General features: G+C 38.0%; 1 protein-coding gene and 1 pseudogene across 3 annotated transcripts in view; both read right to left on the bottom strand.

Annotated features, from left to right (window-relative positions):
- Positions 1-26,073, bottom strand: part of RALGAPB (Ral GTPase activating protein non-catalytic subunit beta) — an 80,347-nt gene that overhangs the window by 20,318 nt on the left and 33,956 nt on the right. For 2 of the 3 annotated variants that reach the window (XR_015714798.1, XM_087818733.1), the window contains exons 11-22: positions 24,764-24,931; positions 24,148-24,262; positions 23,619-23,766; positions 21,817-21,881; positions 20,446-20,575; positions 18,577-18,710; positions 13,931-14,113; positions 12,729-12,880; positions 6,742-6,929; positions 4,364-4,470; positions 2,693-2,845; positions 1,344-1,553 (exon numbers count right to left, since the gene is read on the bottom strand). Coding sequence is in view for 2 of the 3 variants with exons in the window: in XM_087818733.1 (XP_087674859.1) it covers positions 1,344-1,553; positions 2,693-2,845; positions 4,364-4,470; positions 6,742-6,929; positions 12,729-12,880; positions 13,931-14,113; positions 18,577-18,710; positions 20,446-20,575; positions 21,817-21,881; positions 23,619-23,766; positions 24,148-24,262; positions 24,764-24,931 (1,753 nt within the window). In the remaining variant the exon portion in view is untranslated. The remainder of the gene's footprint in view (positions 1-1,343; positions 1,554-2,692; positions 2,846-4,363; positions 4,471-6,741; positions 6,930-12,728; positions 12,881-13,930; positions 14,114-18,576; positions 18,711-20,445; positions 20,576-21,816; positions 21,882-23,618; positions 23,767-24,147; positions 24,263-24,763; positions 24,932-26,073) is intronic. The other variant, XM_087818734.1, reaches the window with a different exon arrangement.
- On the bottom strand, positions 14,612-16,926 carry LOC107542124 (small ribosomal subunit protein uS3 pseudogene; annotated as a pseudogene).

Here is a 26,073-nt window from a genome sequence, read left to right on the forward strand (position 1 = left end):
TGCTCAAGCAGGAGGCGATCAATTGATGTGTCTCTCTCACATCGATGTGTTCCCCCCTCCCCCACCCTTTCACTCTGAAAAGCAACGGAAAAAATATCCTCTGGTTGAGGATTAAAAAAAACACAAAACACTTTTTATGTTCATACTCCCCATGACCACCTCACTTCTACAACATAAAATATTTTCCATCTACATGCTGAAATCCAAAATCAGATACAAAGTTCTCTCTGCTTTCCTAAAAAAGTTAAATGGCCTTTAACCAAGCAGCTGCTAGGGAGTAAGGGCAGGGGACAAGTTGTGCAATAAGCAACTTCTTACTTGACAATGTTCAGTTGTGCTTTCCAAAACAAAGTGGTCTTGGTACAACAAACCCCAAATCCACCACAGGCAAACTATTTCACATTTTGAAACTCTGTTTCCACATCGGTAAAATAGGATAGTGTCACTGCCCTTGTAAAATTGTTTTAAGGACACCAGAATTGAGAATAACGGTAATGTTTACCTTATAGGCTGGCTTACTTTATGCTAAGTACTATGTGAAGCCACCTTAACATGACCACAATGAGATGGATACTTTTGTCACCCCCATTTTGTAGATGAGGAACTAAGACTCAAAAAAGTCAGGCAACTTGCCCAAGATCACATAGCTGGCAAGTAGTACTGTCAAGATATAAACCTAGACAGTCTGATGTTAAAAAATGCACAACATTAAGAAGTGCTTGACTCACAAATACTTGTTCCTTTTTAAAATGTAGCATCTACTGTAGCCCATCCTTTCAGTAATAAACTATACTAGGGCAAGATTTTAAAAATTCTTTTCGTAATTATCTGTCATTTATATGTGTGATATGGACCCTATATTACCCTGGAAAATTCAGAGCTGGGCGTATTACCAAAGCAGTCCCTTCAGACAGAACTCTGAAGGCACTCATGGAACAAACTGTCTTGGACTCATATAGTATATAACACCACAGAATTTCATTTACTTGCATGCAAGGTAAGACTCAACCAGTTTCTTTTTTAAAATTCCTTCTATTTTCATAAAAATGTTTTAGCTATCCTCCGTTAAATGCTAATTTATGTTTACTCGTAAAAGTTTAGGAAAGCCTGGCTGGTGTGGCTCAGTGGTTGAGTGTTGCCCATGCGCCAAGAGGTCTCTAGTTCGATTCCCGGTCGGGGCATATGCCTGGTGGCAGGCTTAATCCCCGGTGGGGGCCAGGCAGAAGGCAGCCTATCAATGTTTCTCTCTCAGTGTTTTTATCTCTCTTTTCCTTTCCTTTCCTCTCTCTCTGAAAATAAAAAAACACACACGTATTTTAAAAATAAAAGTTTAGGAAAATTACCTTCAATGCTTCTAAGGACAAAAATCCAAAGTGTGAAAGGAAAAGGCGAGCTGTTTGGAATTCCTGGGCAGGAGGCGGGGGTTTACAATCTGTAACTGGATCAGGAAAACTTCTCTTCTTCAATTCTTCCTCACTTTGTTGTTCAAGGTGTATTTCATAAGCAATCTGCTGGGCCATGCCATTCCTTAACTTTTCATGTCTCTCTTCTAACTGCAATAAGCCAAATATTTAATCTTTTTGAACTATTATAAAAGAAATAGGATCATTCTTAATTTCAAAATGAAAATAAAGCTACAAGCAACAAAGTAAATTATGATAATTCTCAGGGATAACACTGAGTTGCAATTCAATACAGTGTAAGCAACCAAGCAAACATGTTTCAAGGTTAAAACAAATACAAAGAAACTTCCCTATAGCTTCAAGAATTGCTCCTTCATCTCCACCCTGTAACTGAAACTATTCTGTCTCTGCTTCCCTTCAAAAAAGGGGGCAGAATTGTTGCTCTCATCTCTCTTCCAGACCACTGTCCATCTTCATCTTGCAGTGACCCCCTTGTGTTTTGAAGTCTTTATCCATATGGATTACTTCACTAATTACTCTGAAACTCACCCCTGCATCTCTGCTTCCCTTTCAATCATTCTTGTTTAAAATTCCATCTTCTTTGGTGAGCAATGATCCTTCTAACAACCTGGCTTATAAAGGGTGAAACAAAAGTAGGTTTACAGTTGTTCATATGGAAAATAATAATTGATAAATAATAATACAAGAATAAATGTGTGCCCAGCCGGGCATGGCTCAGTGGTTGAGCATCGACCTAGGATCCAGGCGATCAGGGTTCGACTCCTGGTCAGGGCACATGCCCGGGTTGCGGGCTGCAGCTGATCAATAACTCTCTCATCATTGATGTTTCTATCTCTCTCTCCCTCTCCTTTCCTCTCTCTGAAATCAATAAAGATATATTAAAAAAAAAGAATAAACTGTGTTTCACATACAACTGTAAACCTACTTTTGCTTCACCTTGTATTTCTATAATTTCCTCAGCCCTTGTAACTTTTGGCCATCTATAAGCACACTTTTGTATCTCAGGTGTGCTGTACTTTCAAGAGCTACAATTCTGAAATTCCCTTCTCCAATCATAATCTCCTTCCTGCAGTTCTCACACACCTTCACTTTCCATCAGCCACAATCTATACTTGTCTTACTATATAACCTCCTGAATTACAGAGATCCAAGCCATCTTATGAATCACCTCAAGTAACATTAAAAAAAGGCAGTGTCTTAACCACGGAAGTTGGTTAAGAATGTTTCTAGTCATTCCCTTTACAATAGCTGACAAAAATTTATCTTACTTCTTCAGTGACAATTTCATGCAAATCTGGAATGCTCAGATCTGCTTTCACAAAAGGAATCTTATCCACCTCTTCAGGAAATGGTCGATGTTTCACAGTATATTTAAATCCAACATCATTTTTAGGAACTGGACGAGGTTCAGGCACAAAAAGCTGTTAAAATAAAAAAAATAACATTATGTTTATTACATTTGGTGTCATCTGTAATGACATGTATTTCCCTGGTCTCTTATATGCTACATTTCTCTAGGATTACGTAACACACAGGAACTTAGAAAGAATCTGCAATTACCTTTGGTAAACAGCCTGTGTACCAGTGCACTCTATTATATATTTGTAATTGTTCATCAAATCATTATAGATTTTGTGACTGATAAATGGATTGTGGAGCTCTACTGCCCCACGCCTATATCTCCTATATTCAGTGGAAAGCCAATGGTAAGGCATTTCATTTCAGAACTTAAGGCTAAAACTTTCTTCTTCCCCGAGAGCTCTCAAATTATTCCATAGAATAAAGTACAAGTTTAGGTCCACTGGGCATCTCTAGACAGGGAGCTCAATTAGACTCTTAGTATGGCTTAATTGAAAGTATGGGCACCAATCAAGGTTTTCATGGCTTTAAATCCCTGCTTTTAACATATATAAGCTACGAGACTTCGGTTTTTACACCCAAGAAGGATGTTGTGAGAATTAAACAAAAATGTATATGGCACATATTAAACCATCAACAAATTTCAGTTCCTTTCCTAATCTCCTTCCTTCTCAGTCTTTAATACTTAGTGGCTTACAGCACTACTGACAGAATGTGATCCGCAGGATGCTGCATGTGCTCCTCCCAGAGAGATAAACACATCTCACACAACAGAAAGACATCAAGATGTTAAATGGTTTTAGGCACATAATCTAATTGCTCTTAAATACTGGTGAAATTGTATTAAGTCATGTTTTAAAGAATTTTTAGTAACATAAAAATTTACAATGTGATAAGTGAAAAGAGCAGTATAAAAAGTGACTCAAATTCTATTTAAGTATTATTGTGTATAGAAAGAAAAAAAAGACTGGAAGAAAATCCACTAAAATATTAACAGTGGCTATATACTTCTAAAGAGTGAGGGCACAGGTGACTTAAAATTTCTTCATTATCTGAATTTTCTCTCATGAGCAAATTTTATTCACAAAATTAAAATATTATAAAGAAAATAAACTGTGCTACCCCAAAATAAGATTTCATTCAATTATACAGCATGTTAAGAAAATTAGAGAGCATGTTACCAATTATATAGGAATAAATCATTTGAAACAAGTATTGTTGCCAGAGAGATCAAAGGTCTAGCCAAACTCTTCATATATGGCCTGCACCTGAGTTCTGCTATATTTATTTAACATTGCTCCCCACTCAAAATGGGGCAACTGTTCAGAACAGTTCTTAATCCTAAGTGGGTATCAGAATCACCTGAAAAGCTTTTTGAACATACACCTGCCTTGAGGATGTCTTTAAAGAGTAATTAGTGAATCTAGAATCCTAGGTCCCTAAGATGATTCTGATGTGAAGCCCATGACTGAGACCTTTCGTTGGAACTTTTTAACCTTTAAATCATAGCCCGCACATGTGCGCACACACACATCCACACACTCACTCCCAGTCACTTCCCTATAACTTCTGATGGATACCTTCTGATTGGCTTTTGCTCCTCTGGGTAAAAGGCAAAGCTGTTGTGCCCAAGCAAGTCTTCCAGACATTCCCCGAACCAGCACAGTGACAGAGGGGAAAAAATCATCTAGAATAAAATGGTGTAAAAGTTTTTATTTCAGACAACCATTTAAAATACAACTGTTATCAACTGCAGAGCTTCTAATAAAGCCCTAGCACAGTGCTTCCCAAACTTTCATCCTTTGTGTACCACTTTTGTGGTTTCTACCATATCCATGTAGTCTTATTTTATATGAACCACTTTCTTTTTTTTTTTTTTACTTAAATTTATTTTAAAAGGAAAATGTAAATCTTTTAAAATGAAAAACCATAATTTTGGTGTGCTAATTATGTATTTTTTGACACATTTAAAAATACATAAAATATTTGCCAATAAAACACTAACATTATCTCACATACCTCCAATGGTACATATATACATTTTTGGGAAACACTGTCCTGGTCAATACTCCTTTAACTTCTGATGTTGGGAATGACCGAAGTGCAGGAAGACAGACTGGTTGCTTGCAGTGCTGTTACATTCACCCATGCCTTTGTGTACCACTGTCCACCAAAGGCAGGCACTGTTCCATCTCACCAGAAGTTCAAGAAAAGGTAGGTAAAGAACTCAGGATGGATTTCCTGAGTGACCCAGATCCTTCTTCTTATTTCCTTTCTTAGTCTCCAGTGTGGGAGTCAAGTTGTTCAAAATTCTGTCATTTTCTCTATGAACTATTAAATAAACTATTAAAATGTCCTTATAAATCTGCAAATCCTAATTGTTTTATATTTTTGGTAGACTTCTGATGAAATGTAATTATTTGGAATGAGAGTAGCGGAATCCTAAAAAGTCTGGATAAGGCCAGGAAAGCCAGAGAGGATACTGGGATTTTACAGATTCCTTAGCAGGTTGCTTGGGAGTAGAAGGAATCATAAAAATAGGCACAAAACAGGAAAAAGGGTCAAGCAAGCCCTAGGTCTGGAATAGAGAAGGAAGAAGTACCTGCAGGAAAGACCTGGGACCAGCACTTCTGGAGTTGGGCAATTATTAAAGGCTCCATCTACTGCATACTAAAGTCACTGTATCTTACCACAACAGGATGGAAACCTGTGATGATACTCACTTATCCCTAAACTTCAGGGAAATGTCTCACTTTCATTTTTATGGATTTATGAGATCCTACTTATATATTCTCAATAGAATTTGCATGGGATTCTAAGGCCCTGTTCACCTTTGCAAAGGTAAGAAGGCAAGTCTTTAATTATTGAGAAAACCCTATCTCTGTGGGGGAATAACAAAAAGGGACAGGATGAGGTTCAGAAAATTTGGATTCTAGTCCTAGTCATACTACATACTTCTCAAGTGAACAACTAACATACCCTCTTGGAGCTGTTTCTTCACCAGTAAATGAGGGAATTGTACACTAGGTAATTCCCTGGGTCCCTGTATGCCCACAGATTCTGTAACCTTTACTTTCCTTCACCTTTCCAGCAATAAGAGTCTCTCTGAGAACATGCTTCCTTTATATACTGGCTGATTCCAATTATCAGAAAAAAGTGCATTTTCAGTAGTCTTGGTTACAGTGGTAATCACTGTACTTTGAGATGGTTTATATTTGGGGGAGGAAGAAGAGGAAAACAGTGAATGTTGTGTCAATAGAAATTACTGAAGGGTTTTCAGAAGGGCACTGGCAGGGTCAGATCTGTACCTGAGGATGAATACAATGACAGCAGCAAGAAAAATGGAGATGAGGGTAACAAATTTTAGAACTGGAGAGAATATCAGACCAGGTAGGAAACCACAGCAATAATCTAGGTAAGAAATAATAAGGCCCTGTATTTGAATGTACTGGGAGAGGTACAGAGGAAAGAAAAGAATCACTGGGGAGGTGGAAACTTGGATATTGATTATATAAGGGAAAAACAGGAAAAAACAGGCAAGGCAGAGATGACTCCTCAAATTTCCACCTGTTTGGGTGACACCAGTAACTAAAATAGAACACTGTGGAATGAGGGGCAGGATCCAAAGTTTAAGAAGAAAAGAAGAGTAATAATGATTTTTATACATACTAAACAAAAGAAAATAGCCCACTAAAATAAACATTTTATAAAACTATAGAGCTCTTTTCTGATATTTCAGGTACATATTAAAAGCCTCTAAAAGATTCTATATAATACGTATATTCCATTTTCTGACCTTCTGTTTTTCATTTGCTATTATCCCACAGCTAGACATCTTTTTGACAAATACACAATTACTTAGAATTTGCTGTCTTTCCTTCCCTGAAGGAAACAACTTACTAGTGCTGATGAACATGACGATTTAGCAGTGAAGAAAGCCCAAAGTGCTGAAACTTACTCTGTTCATTTCCAAGAGGCTGCTCCAGCATTGCCAGGACGACACTGTTATCCAAGACAAAGTACCGGAAGCTATGCCTGTTTATGGTTGGCAGCCTGGAGTATTTAATCAAAGTGGTCTCATTCACCAGACTACAAGGAGAGGCAGGACCACTGGGTGAAGGAAATGCACCAAGCAACTGCATAATACTATGGAGAATACAAAAGATAACAGTTAATTCCCAAAGCAAAATCTTAAGTTTACCTCATGTATCAATGTGTCCTTCTACACTTTGATTTGAATTGACTTGGCAATGCTTCCACTTTATAGGTCAGATTTATTCCCTGTGATGGATGTCTTGGTGTGCTGCCCAGATTTCCTCCTCCAAGATGGAAAGATTCATTCCCCCAGATGCAGGGAGACAGTGACCACAGCTTTCAGGTTGAGTCCCTTTCCAAGAGGTGTCCTTGGCCAACAAGAACCACCTCACCTAAGATCACAGCTTCCTCCTGGGACAGTCCACACCCAACAAATGGCTGATGCAGGGGTATAAAGTTCCAGCCCCCTTACCCCAACTTCAGAGAACTCTGAAGGGCCAACTCAGCTCCACATCTCTTTGTTGTGACAGCATCACAGTTTAGTTCTTCCTTCTGCTCAATCTTGCTTCCTTCACTCCCTCACAGGGGTTGATCCTAAGAGCACTTTCCGATAAACTTCTTGCAAGCAAATTTCTCTCTCAGAGTCTGCTACTCAGCAAATCTAATTAACCACACATCCAAATTATGAAGCTCCTAAAGATACATTGAAATTTTGTGTGTGTTCTAGCTTTCAAAATTATGCTAGCTAAAGCATTCTAGACCTAGAAAAGGACAAGCCAAACCCCCTCAATTTTTCAGATGAGGAAACTCAGGCTGAGAAGAGATAAATGATCATTAAGAGAGCAAGGTAGATATTGTCCTCACTTTACAGATAAGGAACTTGATGCACTAATGGTTATACACTGCAAAACTGCTTTAATTATCAAATGAGAATATATAAAAGAACTGATTTGGAAACAAATTCAATTGATCAAGCCTTAATATTTAGAAATGTTTGTATTCATAGAGATTTCTGCATACATTCAACAAATAATAACATATATATCACTAACCATGTGCCAGACGCTGATCTAAGCACTTTATACATATTTTTTTACTTAGTTACCATAGCAACCCCATGAGATAGACACCACTATTATTCCCATTTTATAATGAAGAAACTGAAGCACAGAGAGAAAGTATCTTGTAATGAAAACATAAGACTCTATCTTGTGGTCCTAATATCACCTCTCATGTGCAATTCATTTGGAAAACTATTATTACCCAATCCTACTTTTATCATCTCAATCCTCAGCTTGAGTGGCATCTCCCTTTCTCTTTAATTCTAATGACTGAACCCAAACACCTCTGATAATGAAAGGCAACACTGTTCAATAAGTATTTTCCTTCTATTTTCTCTCCTCTTAAGAGGAGGACTATCTAAGAATTTGAAGGACCAGAAGAATTTCATGATGAATCAAGCCTAAGGATTTGTGAAAAATAGGTTACATACCAGTAATGGGAACATGTGGCTTTGGTTTTCTAAAATGGGGCAAAGATGGCTGTCACAAAGCATATAAACTGTGTGAGTTTGCTGTGTTCCAAGCAAGATTCTAAGACATTATCAAATAGGTTGCTCACCAAGGAACAGGTCACTAAAATCAAATCTCACTGGCCTAACCACATTTTCTGTTCTTGATGATGACTAGACTGGAAATGCAGAGAAATATCTTGACATCAAGACATGCGAGTATGTGACAGTGTATCATGATAAACCTGTAGACAAGATTTTTAAAATCCCTGTGAACCTGAAGGGAAATTTCCTATGATGTACTTTGTGAATCTACCTCCATTCAATATTTTTATCAGTGTCTTTGATTAGGATACACAGGGTAGGCTCATTAAACCTGTAGTTGACCAAAAGTTGAGCTACAGAGTTAATATATCAGAGTAAAAGTTGGGATCCAAAAGGATATTAAAGGACTAAAAAAATAATAACAATAAGGTAAATCTTACACACAAAAATTTCAGGTTTAAATGTAAAGTTCTGTACATTACATCCAAATAACCCCAAACAGATGAAAGGTTAATGTGTGAAAAAAAGACTCAAAGATTTTGCTGAATTAATGCAAATCAATAGGTTATCAAAACTCCAATGCAGTCTCCAAGTACTTTTTTTTTTTTAATCCTCACCTGAGGATATTTTTTCCATTGCTTTTTAGAGACAGAAGGGAGAAGGAGGGAGGGGGAAAGAGAGACGGACAAACAGAGAGACATCGATGTGACAGAGAGACATCGACTGGTTGCCTCCCACACATGCCTCAACTGGGGCCGGGGATCCAGCCTGCAACCGAGGAACGTGCTGTGCCCTTGGCTGGAATCAAACCTGGGACCCTTCAGTCTGCAGCCCAACACTCTAACCACTGAACAAAACTGGGTAGGGCATCCAACTACAGTTTAATTAAAATATAATAAGTTACAGAGTCTAAAGGTTATCAGTCCACACCTAGCATATTATACTCAGTAAATGACCTTTAAGAGGTACAGTCAAACCTACACCATTGCCCGGCCGGGCATGGCTCAGTGGTTGAGCGTCAACCTAGGATCCAGGAGATTGAGGTTCGATTCCCGGTCAGGGCACATGCCTGGGTTGCGGGCTTGATCTTCACTGACTTTCATCATTGGTGTTTCTATCTCTCTCTCTCCCTCTCCTTTCCTTTCTCTGAATCAATAAAGATATATTTAAAAAAAAAATTTTTTAAAAGCAAAAAACCTATGCCATTGAGAGGAGAATGACCAGGATGACAAAGGTACTTGGTTCCCTGTCATATGAAAAATAGCAGAAAGTTCAGGCAGAAATGAATCAGAGAAAGAACATTGTCTTCAGACATCACTACTGTTTGGGAAAAAAGTCTGAATCAGAACCAATGAGTAGGAATTAAAGTGGGAGAGATTTCAGTTCAATGTAAATAAACATTAGGTTCTTAACAATTAAAATGAAATGGGTAACCTTGGGGGTCAGATATCCCAAAATAAGAGGCTAAATAACTTAAGTATGTCTTAAAGCGACTAAAGCAGAGAGGCTGCTGAAATGACTTCCAAGAGTCCTAATTCTGTATTTATATTAGTACACCAATGGGAAAAACCCAACTAGGCAATCTACATTCCATAATTGTCTACTGTGTGCTCGGCACTGCATGGGATGTGAAGAAGCTTGGCCTCTGCCCAGGTTGAGACCACCACTGGCATGTATCAAACATAACCAGGTACGATCGTGACAGTACAGAATTCCATGCTATATGGTAGGGTCAGAATGAATGAGCATACAGGTACAGAAAAGAGTCATCATGCAGAAGCAGAACAACCAAAGAAGGTCCCATGGAGGTAGCTAGATTTTTTTTTAAATCTATCTTTACTGATTTCATAGAGAGGAAAGGAGAGGGATAGAGAGATAGAAACATCAATGATGAGAGAGTCACTGATCGGCTGCCTCCTGCACGTCCCCGACTGGGGATCGAGCCCGCAACCCAGGCACGTGCCCTGACTGGGAATCGAACCCCAACTGCCTGGATCCTGGGTCGATGCTCAACTGCTGAGCCACACCCGGCCAGGTGGTAGATAGATTTTTAATCCTCACCTAAGGATATTTTTTCCATTGCTTTTCAGAGAGAGTGGAAGGGAGAGGAGGGAGAGAGAGAAACATCGATTAGTTACCTCCCACATGTGCCCTGGCCCTGGGGATGGAGCCTACAGCCAAGGTATGTGTCCTTGGCCAGAACTGAACCCGGGACCCTTCAGTCCGCAAGCCGACACTCTAGCCACTGAGTCAAATGAGCTAGGACAGCAGCTAGATTTGATGTGAGCACTGAACAATGAAAGATGAGGCCTAGAGAAGACAGAAGTCCTGAAACCCAGGAGTGGTATATAGACAAGTACGAGTATGCCCAGTTCATGGCCACAAGTGGTTTGCTAGGCCCAACTATGGCAGAATGGACGAGCTGGGAAAGATCAGACAGTTCAGGTGGGGACAGAGTAAGGAGGTCCTTGAAAACCAGACCACACAGTTCACAGAACATGGCAAGATCTATTCAGTTTTCAATAACTCCAGCAGCAGAATAAGAATAGTACCTGAAGATAGTAAGCAGCAATAGAATGCAAGATGAACTGGAAAGGTAAGAGATTGAAAACTGGGATATTAGGCAAGAAGAAGAGTCTCAACTAGGATGCTGTCTGAGGTTAGAGGAGATGGAGGAAACACTTTCAGTCACTGGCTTCATGTAAGAATGACAGATAAGAAAAAAAGCCGAAGTTCTGTGTCTGCATAACTAGAAAACAGCAGTGATATTGATGTAAAGCTGTGATTGTAAAGTAATAGAGGAATTTGGTTTTGGACCTATTTCATGATGAAAGTACTATTCAAGGCACCCTTCAAGATTGGAAACTGGAGATACTGTTGGAAAAGTTGCCAGCAGAGACAAGACAGATGAGCTACCTATAAAACTACGGGCTAGACTGGGGGAAGCATCCCAGGGCTCTCTTCTTTTATAATGCTTTTAAATCTATTTATATTAGTACACCAAGGGGAAAAACTCAACCAGGGAATCTGAACTGTGGTCTTCTCTCCGAACTTTTATTTCTAGTACTCATCACATTTTTCTGATTTTCTAGCTATTAGCCAAATCTCCCCACAGTCACCAAGAGCCATCATTAGCATAGGGAGCAGGACTAAAGTAAAGCCAGCACATTTCTCAAACTACCGAATGACCTAAACCCATGAGAAACAAAATTAAATCCAACTTTATTGTACATATCCCAAATTATCAACAGACCACTGAACTCATAAAAAATTCTGGTAAGAGCTGATTTATGTACAAATCTTCAAGCAGTCTTATCTATCAGTTTACTAAGACCAAGATAAGCCAACCCAGGGTGACTTGATGTTCCTCCTTCCTGCTTTTATATTTTTCTGGGTCTTCATCCACATTTACCCTGTGATAAGCACCATCTTTGCATCTGTATTGGTTCTACCTAATCTTCTCTACTTACCTCTTCCTCACAGTCAATAAATGTGCCTAAACTGCCTTCTTTACCTCCTCCTACTCTCGTCACTTACTGGACAAACACGAACTTTCTCAACTCTTTCTGCTACTTTTTACCAGCCTGTCTCCATTCCTTTACTACCAAAATACTTGAACAAGAACCTTCTATTGCTGGCTTAACCAACCTAGCATCTGGCTTATAGCTCACATTTACTTTCCTCTGAAAGTCAGATCCAATATCATTTTCCCTAGGAATCTTCAATTTCCCCTTATCTACAAGTATTCGTTTCCTCCTTCCAATTCCCCGGCATTTTATTTGTATTTCTTTCTCTTTGAATATTTATTTTCCACCTAATGTTATAGCTACTTGTTTTTATATCTTTTCTTCCCTACTGGACAAGAAGCTCTTTGAAGGTGCTGAGTCTGATTTATCTTTGTGATCCTATTACCAATTCCAAAGAGGGAGTTCTTAAATTTTGGCTGAATGAACGTTTAATATATAATATAAATTGTGTAGCAGAGAATACAGACCACTGAGCTAGAAAGCAAGAGACCTGATAGTGTGACCCAGACATATCCTGTCTCTGGATGCAGCCATCAAGTCAGGAGGTGTAATTAGGTTCTCCAAGATCCTTTCCAACTCTGACATGGCATGACCTGAATTAATGTCTATCAACATAGAAAAACAAGGACCCAAATTCTCAGGCCCAAGTTCCTAGTTTCTTCTCATCCAAAAAACAAGACATTTTCTTTTCCAGTTTATTTCTGTAGAAAAAGTATCCTAAAGGGGTTGCATCACTTAATGCTAGAAAACTGGGGAGGAGACAAAACAAGGATCACAGCTAACCCCAACTAATTTCTAGGCACATTCCCTACGCAGTCACTTCCATACCATGTTAGGGTGGCTTCAGCAGCATCCTTTACCCTCATAGAAGCAGGGTTTGGCTCCTTGTCTCCTTTGTACTTGACCTCTTGCTCACTGCTCTTAGACTTACTTCCTGAAATACCCAGTTCCACAATCTCCAGTACTTCCTTCAGACAGTCCTAGAAGAAAAGCAAATTAGTTTTTGTAACACACTCATAAGAAGATAAGGAAACACATCAAATGTTAATAGTGGTTGTGTTCTGGTGGTGGGGCTCCAGTTTCTTTCTCATTTTCTTTAATAGGTATATATTAATTTCATAATAATATAATAAACTCCCCCCCCAATTTTTCTTTAAAGAAATAAATTTGAGTGTTCAGAGAGTTAGATAATAAGCAATGATAAATTCAATTCAATTTTATTAGTTATAGTTCTTATAAAATTACCATGGACTACAAATCATGAAAACCCAAATGAAAGAGATGTAACAATAACTAAACCTGGGTGATTTAAAACATGTTAGATTATCCAAAGGGAAGTTCATCAATTACTGACAGTTTCAAGTTATTTGGGGTATCAAGTTTTAAGCAATTTGGGGTATCATAACTTTAGAAGCCATATGAAAACAACTAAGATTTAATCAACAGATTTTTAAAACTGTATAAAGCTCTAAATAAACATCCCATAAGCTTGGTATCTCTTCTTCTATTTACACTGTGAATTCACTGTAACTGCCTGCCTCCCCATAAGAAAAGTATTACATGGAATAATGGCAGAAAAAGCAGCCTAGATATCTGAGCCTCCACAAAGGCAGGGAAACTATGCGTGAAATGAAATTTTTATATACAAGCAAACTTTACAGACCAGCCTTGCTCTAGGTTGGCAGCCTGGCTATCAACTGCCCTTCTTGGTTTGGTAATGGGTTACCAAAGTGCCTTCTGGCCATCTCAAAGCTACCATCCTTTCAAAAAAGAACATTCTTGATAGCTCAGATAAATGAGTCTCAAGTCCTCATCTTTCAATAGAACTCTATGGGTTAATTTTCAACCAAATATATGTATGACAGTTTTTGAGTTGTGCCCAACAGGAGAAGTGTTCTACTGAGATATAACAAGTACATTCAGTTTAAAGTATGCAATATAGTACTTAAATTTAGGTATTCTTTTTTAAAAGGCATTTTCCCAACATACATTTTGTTTCTATTTACTGTTTTAAGATCTAGTAAACTAACCTTTTCATCAAGCATATCAGGATGTTCTGTCAGCCAGACACAGAGACACTGAAAAGCTGCCACTATCATGGAGTGCAGATCCCGGGAGTGATGAGGAGCTGGCCGACTACACTGGTACACAATATAGCTGCACACGGAACTGATGGCTCGCTTCCGGTCTCCTGAATCAACCATCACCTTCACCTGAGCATATTCACATGGGGAACGCAGTTAGCCAGCAACCATTATACCAATTTTAAAGCATCTGCACTGAGGACCAGCCTTTCTGAGAATGTGACACACCACAGGAAACTTTGCTTTTAAAACATCATTTATATAGAAAATCAGACTATTTCAGAGGCATTATAATACTCTATATAAAAACAAATGGCATTTTTCAAATCTTAAAATAGTATTTCATTTTAGTGTACTTTTTCATGCCCTAAAACCTAAACTCTTGGGATGCACCTACTCATCATTGCCAGAGATCAAAAGAATAGCTGGCAATGGAACATGTGCACCTTTTCTGAGTCCCCTAACCCGACCTCACAGTGATGCTCTAGAGGCTACAAAGTTCTGTGCAACTGCCCAGAGGTATAATTAACATAAAGTAAACTACATATATTTAAAGTGTACAATTTGATAAATTTTGGCCTAAGTATACACCGTGAAGTATTATGACAATCAAGATAGTGGATATATCCATCACCCCCCAAATCTCATGTAGCTTATAATCATTCCTCTGACTCCTCCTTTCCCCCCTCCCTAGGTTACTGCTGATCTGCTGTCACTATAGGGTAACTTGCATTTTCTAGAGTTTTATATAAATACAATCAAACAATATTGCACACTCTCTTTTTTTGTTGGGTTGGCTTTTTACTCAGCATAATTATTTCGAGATTTATCCACATTTGTGCGTGTATCAAACGTTCATTCCTTTTTATTGCTGAGTAGTATTTCACTGTATGGCTACAACACAATTTACCCAGTCACCTGCTGATTGACAAATGGATTGTTTCCAGGTTCTGGGTTTTACAAATTAAGTTGCTATGAACATTCATATACAAGTCTTTGTATGAATATATGCTCTTTTATCTCCTAGTAGCGGAGTGATTGGGTCATATGATAGACACGTTTAACTTTTTAAGGAATTTCCAAGCTGTTTCCTAAAATGGCTGTCCCTTCAACAGTGTATGGGAGTTCTAGTTCCTTCACATCCTCACCAACATTTGGTAGGGTCAGTCTTATCAATTTTAGCCATCCTAATAGGTATGGAGTGGTAACTCATAGTTGTTTAACTACATTTTCCTAAAATTAGTGATATCGAGCCTCTTTTCATGTGCTTATTTGCCATTTGTATATTTTCTTTGGTAAAGTGTTTGCTCAAATCATTTCCCCATTTTTAATTGGGTTGTCTGTTGTATTAATAAAGGGTTTTGTTGTTATTATTGTTTTATCTCTTTAAAAGATGTTATTAAAGGTATTTACAAAGCAACAGCCAGACTCTCCAGATCCAGCTGCCAAGAAGAACCTGTTATGCAGTGGGGACTGGTTAGAGCATGGCAGGCAGCTCTGGCTTCCTAACCTTATGCCCTGAGATCGAGATAGTGGGTAGTATCTCATCTTTAGGGTCCACAATGTTCATGTGGTTAGACAAGGGCTTCCTAGGGCCAATTTTACCACTTGGGTCCCAGGACAGCATGATCTTTGCTTTGATGCCTAGCACACCCTATCTGAGCAGCACATGGCACACACTGGTATTGATATAGCCAACAGGTTCCCCACTGTAGATCATCAGACCATCCACAAACTTCATGAATCCAGCTCTCTGTCCTTAGATTTTCCCTGACATCATGACCTTATAGCCGTTGGCACCACTCTCCATGATGAACTGCAGCACTCCCCAGCAGGCTCTTCACACAGCAAGCCCTCCTGGGAGTTTGTAATGCAGAGACTATCTGTGCAATGGCACACAGACCTCTTGTGGCCACCTTAACAGCATAAAGCTCCACAACAAAGCCCTCGGGGAGACCAAACTTCTAAACTACATCGGTCAATTCCTAGATCCACTGGTCCTTCTCACCAAGAACTTTCTGCATCTTGGAGGCCAAGGTAATGATTTCTATCCTAGTTGATATAAGTCAGACTTCAACTCCAGAGTAACCATCCTCAGCAAGCCTCTGAGTAAGAACCCATTTAGTTTAGCTCTGAAAATGCCATCAACAACAAACTTCCTCTTTTTGGAAATTTGCACCACCATATTGCTACTGTGCACTACCAAAAGCAAAGGCTGTTACTGAATTTTGAGAGTTCTTTATATAATCTGGATATAAGTCCTTCATTGGGTATATTTTGTAAAGATTTTCTCCCAATCTGTGTCTTATCATCTAACAGTATTTTTTGAAGAACAGCAGATTATAATTTTGGTTAAGTCAAATTTAATAGTTTGTTCTTCTATGGTGCAATACATAAGAAATCTTTGTATAATCCAAATCTTCATATAAACAACAAAGCTTTTCTCCCATTCTAGCCATTTTACAGTTTATGTTTTGGGCTACGGTCCATTTTGAGTTAACTTTTGTACACAGCACAAGGTATGAACCAAAGTTCTTTTTTTTATATATGACTACCTGATTGTTCCAGCTCCAATTGTTGAAAAGACTATCCTTTCTCCTTTGAATGACCACTGCTCCTTTGTCAAAAATCAGATGTTCATGTATAAGTACTTCTATTTCTGGACTCCCTATACTATTCCAGTGATCAATTTGTCCAACCCTAATCCAATACCATACTGTTTTGATTACCGTATGAGCTTTATAGTAAGTCTTAAAATCAGGTAGTGTTGCCCTTTATGATTTGTTAGAGATGTCTGGAATAGCAGTCCACCTAGAGCTAATTATTCCTAACTACTTGAGAGTGTCTGACGTCACAGGAAGCAGTACCCTGCCCTCAAAGACAACGTGGTCCTGCAACTCTCATGAGTGGTTATTTTTACTTTCTGCATCAGTAACTGCTCCTCATCACACTATGGCCATTACACCTATCCCTGATATCTTTGAGGTAAGCTCTAAGTGATGGTAAGAACATCTTAAGTTTTCTAACCCATTTTGTCTCTCAGGATTTAGGTAAGTGACAGCCTCTGCTCACTTGTCCCTACATCTGTAAATGAGGACTTGAATTTTATCATCTCAGACAGTATCACCTTATGTGTGTATATCACCCTTTTGTTCACGAAGTACTTTACATATTTCATTTGATCTTCACACCACCAGGTATTATTATACACAAGATAATCCTGCCCGTTTTACATATAAGAAAATACTTAGATGACAGTGAGGATGTGAAGAAACTGGAACCTCTATACACCACTCGTGGCAATGTAAAATAACTATCAGTATGGGAAACAGTTTGGCAGCTCCTAAAAAGTTAAATATAGAATTATCATATAACCCAGCAATTCAACTACCAGGTATATATCCAACAAAACTGAAAATTGGTATTCAAACAAATGAATGTACACACATGTTCATAGCAGCACTATTCACAATAGCTCAAATGTGCATCAACAAATGAATGAGTAGACAAACTGGTGTATATAAATACAATGGAATATTATTCAACCATAAAGGAAAGGAAATTCTAACAGTCTATAACATAAATGAACCTCAAAAACATGTTAGATAAAAGGGGCCACACACAAAAGATCACATACTGTATAATTTAATTTATATTAAGTGTCCAGAATAGGTAAATCCATAGAAACAGAATGTAGACTGGTGGCTGTCAGGGATTGTGGGAGGGGAGACCAGAAAGCAACTGCTCAATGGGTATGGATTTTCTTTTTGGGGAGATGAAAATGTTTTCGAACTAGATAAGAGGTGGTGCTTACACAACATTAGAAATATACTAACAGCCACTGAATTCTTCACTTTGAAATAGTTAATTTTGTGTTACGTAAATTTCACTGCAATAAAAAAGAAAATACTTAGAGAAGTGCAAATGGCTACCCAGCTCTAAGGTTCCACAAAACTGAATAATAGCTGTAAAAGTAATTTAAAAGTATAGCCAGCCCTAGCTGGTTTGCCTCAGTGGTTAGTGTGTTGGCCTATAGACTGAAGGGTGCTGGGTTTGATTCCAGCCAAGGGCATGTATACCTTGGTTGCAAGGCTCGGTCCCCTGTTGGGGCCATGTGCAGGAGGTAACCAACTGATGTGTCTCTCACATCGATGTTTCTCTCTCTTTCTCTCTCTCTTTTACACTCTCTCTGAAAAGCAACAAAAAAAATATCCTCTAGTGAGGATTAAAAAAAAAAAAAATGTAGCCAATTTTCACATAAGTGGAAGATGGAAGAGTCACAGTCCCAAATGGCATGTTTTAGAATAATTATTCTTCCTTGAGCAAATCTGTATTTGTTTATTAAAACTGGATGATCCTATAATGGCACAAAATGCCATGCTGAAAATTTTAAAATATTATTAAAAAAGTACTAAGTCAAAAAAAGTGAAGTTCATTTTGCAAACTCTCACGTGGGGGCTCACTCTTGCACACTTTATAAACTATGAGTATGAACCAACACTGCAGTACCCACACCAAGGGGTCAGGAAGTACAGAAAAAAGAGCCATGATCCAAGGTTGCTGGGATAAAATTAAAGGACTGTTCTTCTCACCTTTGCCAGGCCAGAGAGGAGCTCTAGAGCTGCCAGTGATATGCTCATGTCTGGTCGCCACTGGGAGTTGAGTCTTTGGGTGACAAGATGAATGCTGCGAATCAGTAGCCCAGCAGCTGAATCTGTATTAAGAGCTAGGATATAACCCCAATGCCACATCCCACAGGGAGGGAAAACAACTAAGCATTAGTAACGAGAAGCACAGCATTCCACCAGGCACAGACCACAGCAGCCACAGTGAGCACAACGGGCACCCACACAGTGCTATGCTCCCCGCCCCACTGGCCTGAGCATCAAGCCTGACTGAACAACAGTGCACAGGGCACACACACTGGACCAGAGCAGCTTCTAGCTCCCAGCTCAGGTACTTTCATACAGACAACCACTGGGATTTAGCAATTTCACTATCATTCTTATAACAATGTAAAATTTAAAATTTCTAAATTAACTCATAGAGAGTTACATTTTCAAAAAACCAATAAAAGGCTATCAATTATTTCCTTGGAATTTTATATGGAGAAAAGAATTCAAATCTCAGAATTTCCTCAGATGCTGGGACTTATCGTAAAGCATCTGTTGAAATTATTTCCAGGGGTTAAACCATAAAAAAGTCACATGCATTGCTTTTTAAACACATTTTAACATTTAACTTTTCAAGATGACTTTAATACTTCTAAAAAAAATTATATAACCAAGTCATTGTGTTTTTATTTGGCCTCCAATTCTATATTTAAAAGTAATGAATACTTAGCTGATAATAAATAAGGACAAATTAAATTTATAAGGGAAGCTTTAGGGACGTTATACCTGTGGATCCTATCAGAAAGAGGGCAGTGACAACAGAAAAAGGAATGGTCATTAAAGAGAGACATTCATGCGACACTAACACAAATCTGGATTTCTTAGTAAAAAATATTTTACGACATTACAAGCAGACCTCACTAACATCAGTTTAAAATGCTGAAACAAACAATAACCACTTCAAACACTTATATTAGAACACATACAATAGTGCAAAAACTTCTTTAGTTTAAAAGTATTTTAGAAAGCATTAAAAATATTCATCTACAGTATACTTAAACCCATGAACATAATGAGTAAGACAACAATTCAAATAACTTCTTTATAAATGCAATATTTAAATATGTTGACTATCCACATAATGACCTTATGTATCTTACATGCTCAAGGATACTTATAATTAAGAAATTAAATTCACATCTAAGGATCTAAATTTCATTCCAATCTAGTTGGATTAATACTCACAGATTCAATACACTATTAGGTGTGTATAAAAACATAAAGGTACCCACAAACTCAGAGAACAATAAAGTAACTGTCCAGAGTAAAGGACATCACTGAATAGGATGCTCGTCTGGCAAATGTTTCCTTACTCTTACTTAAAATTTATGACTGAAAAACCTGACCAGATATATGGTAAGGTACACAGGTTTTAAGCACAAAGACAGAGATTTTCCTCTGGGTTCCCATCTCATGCATTTCCCACCACACTGCGGTAATTTATGTACTGGCTGACTCTGCCATTAGGCTGTGAGGCAGAGCCCACATCCTATTTGAATCTGTGTTACCAGCACTTGGTACAGAGTCCAGAAATATTTCCTGACCATCCATTATAATTGTTTATAAAATCTATAACTACCCAGAATCTAACTACTAAAAGTTAGAGTTAATTTTATAAGATTTTCATTTTCTTAATCTTTTACACTAATAGCCTCTCTATTATACTTAAAAACATTAAAAAATCATGATTAAAATTGTGTTAAAAATGTTTTGTTAATTTATTTTGTATATGTAGGCATAAAAGTTATTCTATAAACTTTGGATTTCAAAAAAACAAACATGGCTTACCATAATCTCTTAGGAGAGCTTGAGCAGGTCTTTCACTATCAGGAGTTGTGGGCTCTGTGCTTCCACCACTTGCTGAACTAATACCACTATTAGTGCGACTATGACTCTTCAGGTTATTTTCTCCACCACCCTAGTAAAAAAAAAAAAAATGAACCAAATATCTGATGAATCAGATGAGTCAAAACAAAACATGTCGACTATATCCATAGTTTACTAGTATAAACAAAGGTCAATCATTAAAAGCTATGCTGATAAAATGAAATGTGCCAACTAAATAGCACAAACTGATACACAAATAAAAAGTGATAAGGGATTAAAACTGCTGTAGTATTTTTGGATAGACACTGTCTACTAAAAGGTTATGAAGGGTCTGATGATTACAGGTGCCCATTCTGGGGTCTTCTTTGCTGCTGTTTACAAAGGGCCAGCCAAGGACCTTTTCCATCTTCACTAGCTAATGACTCCGGGTCCTTAAAGAAATACCCTAGAGCCTCCCAAGCAAAACTTCAAAACAGGAATAGATTCTTAAAAAAACAAAACATGAATAAATGAACAGTAATTCTCAAATGCAGTTATATCACAAAATACAAACAATAAATATACTATGGTTAGTATAAAGATTAACTCCTATATGTAGAGGAGCTAACAAAGGTGTCTGTTAAAGATTTCCCTCATTTTTTCCCCATATAAACACACTTCATTATATCCAGTATCCAGATCAGTTTATTATTATTAGCCACCTACTAGGATGTGAATATAATTTCCTTAATAATAATTTGATCACCCATCCTACATCCATCACTCCCCTGCCTCTACTCCCCTGCCTCTACTCTAGGTATAGGGATCACATACCCTGGAGACAGAAGCAGAGGGCATTGGGAGTCTCTGGGATGCTCTTTTAAGTTAGAAGCATTGGTGCTTTGGGGGACCTTCAAACTTGGATCTAGGGAGCTGTGGAAGAGCTGATGAGATGAAAAAGAGCAAACTAGATGCTTGCTAACAGCCAACACTGTATCTACTAGGGATGGAAGAAATTATGGAGTAGGGGGCTTTTTCTAGATTATTCAAGCTAGTTCACCAGCACAGAAAAAGAAGAGCTTTAAGTAGATGCTGTCCAGGAATAAAGAGTGGGTTTGCTGGAATTTCTCTCATGCAGTATCTCTCAGGAGCCTGATGTATATAGTTTAGCTGATGAGGCACTGAAAAGTAAAAAGCCTCAAAATATCTGGTATTTCAAAATAGAATCCTTTTGCATCAGTAAGTTCAATTTACGAACAAATGCCTTTAAAAATCACAAGGACAGACATTTTAGAATTAAATTTAATCAGGAGTTGATATTCTCTGACTGATTACATGTGGTATATTTCTTACCATCTCCATTTGGCAACCAATGGCTTCTAAAAGTGCTGAATCTTGAACAATATTTAACATTGCCCCTGCAACAGCAAAAAAATGCACTTTATTTAAATACATGATAAGAATACTAAAATGGCTAAAAAAACTCAATTAACAGCAGAGAGATCATTTTAGTGGAGTATTCCTGAAATTTCCATAGAATTACCAATAAATCTGTCAACTGGTCATAAAAGATACTCTTTAAAAGTACCCTAATTCTGATCCACCCCCAAAGTTTTAAAACTGCATTTTTCTAAAATAAATTTGAAGGTCAAACTTTGCTTTATGTAAAAACATGACCATTATCAGATATTTTTTAACTGGTATAAAAGACCAACTGTTAACATATCAATTTCAGGGCTTGCCCATGGCTGCATATGCTGAAGGCAAGCTGCCTTCAAAATATAATGTATTTTTTATCAAGGAACTTAAAGCCCTAGAAAGGCTAGGACAGAAACAAGATGGTGAGCCTAGCACACTGCTTCTCATCCCAGTGGGAGAGTACTCTTGTCCACAAGGGAAAAAGACAGGACAGATACAGCTTTCCCAATATACGGCAAGAGTGGCAATTAATTCTTCCTTGGAATGCTCAAGGGAGCGATTCAGAACAAGGGTAAAGCAAAACTAAATATGCTATCAACCATAGAAATTATCTGATTTCAAGTGATGTTATTTGAATAACTTAAAACACTATAAGTTAGAGGTTCTCTCACACTGAGATTTAACCTCTGTTCCTTCAATTTCTTTACAAAATGAAAAGATTTACCCTTCCCTATTTATTCCATCTTCTCACTGCATAACATACTATCCTTCCTGAGCATGCACTCCAACCACTACTGCCATCACCGATTCTTTAGCCGTCATTTCCTCCCCTGGAATGACATTCTTACCTCATTTCTGCCCATTCAAATTCTGCCCTACAAGATCCAATTTAACGTCTACTTCCCCCTATGAAGTCTTCCTTGCTCTTTTGGTTTCTGCTCTCTCAACACTAGATACTCAACATGACATGCAATCAGTACTGCCTTCTACTGTTACCTAACTACTTTGTGAGGGTATTCCAATCTCTGCAATGAGACTCGCTCAAGGACAAAAGCCACACTACTCACTTCTTTAGTATTATTCTACTCCCCTCAGGAATACCTGAACCTAGGACCATGCCCTTGGCTTTGTTTAGATGAATGCCAGCAAGTACATGAGAGAGAATTGCAGTAATCAAGTTGAGAGTAATGAGGGCTTAAAATATGGCAGTGTCCATAATGATGAGGAGCCATTTGAGAGAGAATCAGTATGATTAGGAGACCAGTAGGAAACAATAAGGAAAAAGGGAGGAAGCACAGCAACATCTACTCCTCATTTCCTCTTGGCAGAGTTCTGACACAGCTTCCAGAATTACACCCGCCTCAAAATATTTTCATATGTAGGCAATGGGCAATAGGAAGAGGCAGAAGTAAGGAGGGAGAAAAGGAAATAGAAGAAAAGGGAGGGAAAGAGAAGAGGGTAGAGAGAGGAAGGGCAAAAGGGAAAGAGAAAAACAAAGAACACAGATAAAACTTACAAGCAAAAATGATCTACCAAGACAACCATAATGCTTTCCTCACCTCAGCTCACTCCTTTACATTTTTTCACATATAAAAGCAAACAAATTCTGCTTCTGATTCAGAATAAGCAGAGCTATATAAGACTTAGCCTCCCATCACTGACCATTGCCTCCTCAGCATGCCTGGGGTAAAAAATGTCTGGCTTTTCACTTACAGAAACAATGTATGAACACAAACCTAATATCATTTGAGTGTTGTTGGGGTCCGTTTCTGTTTGCAAGGCACCTATTAGTATATTCACAAGTCTCAACTTCAGGGACAGAAAAGTTATTGGTTTATCATAAGAAGAGCTGTCATCATTACTAAACTTTCCTTCCAGAACCACCTGTGAAAGAAACAAATAATATTTAACACTGATTGCTGTGGTACACTATGCCCATGTAGGAACTGATACAGTGGACAAAAAGCAGATCGGTCTAACAAGCAAGGCTTTCAATCTTACTAGTATTAGCCACTGTGCTAAATCTGTCACTAACTCGACAACATACTATGTTACCAGATGTCACAGCCTATCACCACTTGAAATGGTAGGTGAGGCATGCTAGCCGACGAAAGAAATTTCCACAACAAATCAACTTTGTTGCTTCACTTGAAATTCTTTTTAAAATGTTTTTTAAAGTTCCTGTTCCATTTTTAAAAGATAATTTGACTTGAATTAGCACACAAAACAGAATATAGAATATAAAAAATTTTAATGAAACATTACCTCAGATTTGACTGTGCCAAAGTGATGAGGGAGGGGCAACAAAGAAAGCAGGATATTAATGGAAGATCTTCTCAATTCTGTTGGATTTACATAGCTTTTGAATTTGGAGAGTTCTCTGCCAAAAAAAATAGCTATTAGTATTTCCTAACTAAAGTATGTTTTTAGCTATTGCCAAATATACATTATGCCACTTTTTCACAATACAAGCACTGGGTTTGTTTTCATAAAGAATGCAGCAACTACTTTCCACTGAGTTTATATTCTGTAGTGTGTATGTATGTCTATGTTAACATGCTGTTATGGAATTAAATTAGAATCTGACTGACTGATTTAAAATGTAAGGCCTCCTCTACAAAATATAGGACCTTTAGGCTGGGGTTGCTCTTACCCCTCCAAATCAGGCCAAAAAAGATTCAACAAGCCCATGAACAAATCAGAACTGAAGGAGCTCTGGGATGAGGTGGGTCTGTATATTCAACACTCATTTAATGTGGTCCAAGTTCCCTTGGGCTATGAAGACAACTGGACAGGATAAACTAGGAAACTAGGGAGAAACCACCAAAACAGACCACGCCAAACCCAACAAATGGTATGCTAATACAGAATGACAACTTACCTGTCAGGCAAAATGGTTTCAAGAGCTGAAATAAAGTAAGGAACCACAACATCAATCCCTTTCAAGTCACAGCAGAACAAAGGAGGGGAGTTTAGAATAACGCTGGCCAAGACAGGATGGCACACATAATCATTTATCTGCAAACCTTGAATTAAAAGCATGTAAAATCTAGGAAAGCAAGAAAAAAATTTTAAACAAACTGCTGGTCAATTGTTTCCATAACTATTAATATTTCCTACATACTCATCTGAAAGTCTATTTCCACTCTTCACTACTTCTAACCTTTAAAAGGTATTACTGAAGTTAGAACAATTCAGAATCAAATACACTAAGAACCAAATTATCTTTCCTAATGAAAAAAATTATGGTATAATTATGCTTATTATACCTTCTTGAAACCTTACAACTCAAATTTATAGATGACTACAAATAAAGCAACCAAAACAAAACAAAGCAAATGGCTGCAGTAATTATCAATAAACTGGAGGAATTACTGTATTGAATTCCATGTCAGTAATATTTTGCAGTACTGTACAAATCCTAAAGGAGGAAAAGTGTTGTCTTTTTCCCTGTGACCCATAATTTTTGGGAAGACAAAGCTAGAAAGAAATCTCATTCAACCCTGCATTCCTCATAATATGAAGATCACTCTGCATAAGACTCCTTACAGGAATATACCTAAAGTATACCTTACATTGAGTATACCTTACTTTTAACCAGCTCCTTAAACTTGCAATAAACTAAGCATTCAATCTTTCATCACTCAAGAGCAATTATACTGGCATAGTCTTCTACTACTATAAGGCCCCTTTTCCTCTCTGCAGAACTCTTCTGAAACAGCTTCCCCATCTCCTGTCATTGCTCAATACATTTTGATCCATCTTTTCTCCCTGGAACTAAACTAAAACCATGTTAGCAAATAACCAAAGGCCTCTCAATTGCTAAAACCAGAAGACATGTCTAAGTCTTAACTTATTCTGCCTTTTTAAAGCACTCAAACCTCTGATTACTCCCTTCCTCTTATTCTTCTGACCTCTGTGGCTATTTCCTTTAACAAATCCTCTTACTCCACCTGTCTCCTAATAATGATGTTCCTCAGACTGCCAACCTCAGTTCTCTTCCACTAGCCTGGTTTTAAACACCACTTAAGCCACTGAATATAATCAAACAAGTCTCTACCTCATACCTCTCATCTCACCTGAACTCCAGATCTATTAGCCAAAAGCATATGGGATACCTGAGTGTAAGACATGTCTATTGATACACTCCAGTACTACCTGTGCGCAGTGTATGGCATAAATATTTGTTGA

Source organism: Miniopterus natalensis, chromosome 7 (assembly GCF_054644295.1).
Source record: "Miniopterus natalensis isolate mMinNat1 chromosome 7, mMinNat1.hap1, whole genome shotgun sequence".
Lineage (NCBI taxonomy): Eukaryota > Metazoa > Chordata > Mammalia > Chiroptera > Miniopteridae > Miniopterus > Miniopterus natalensis.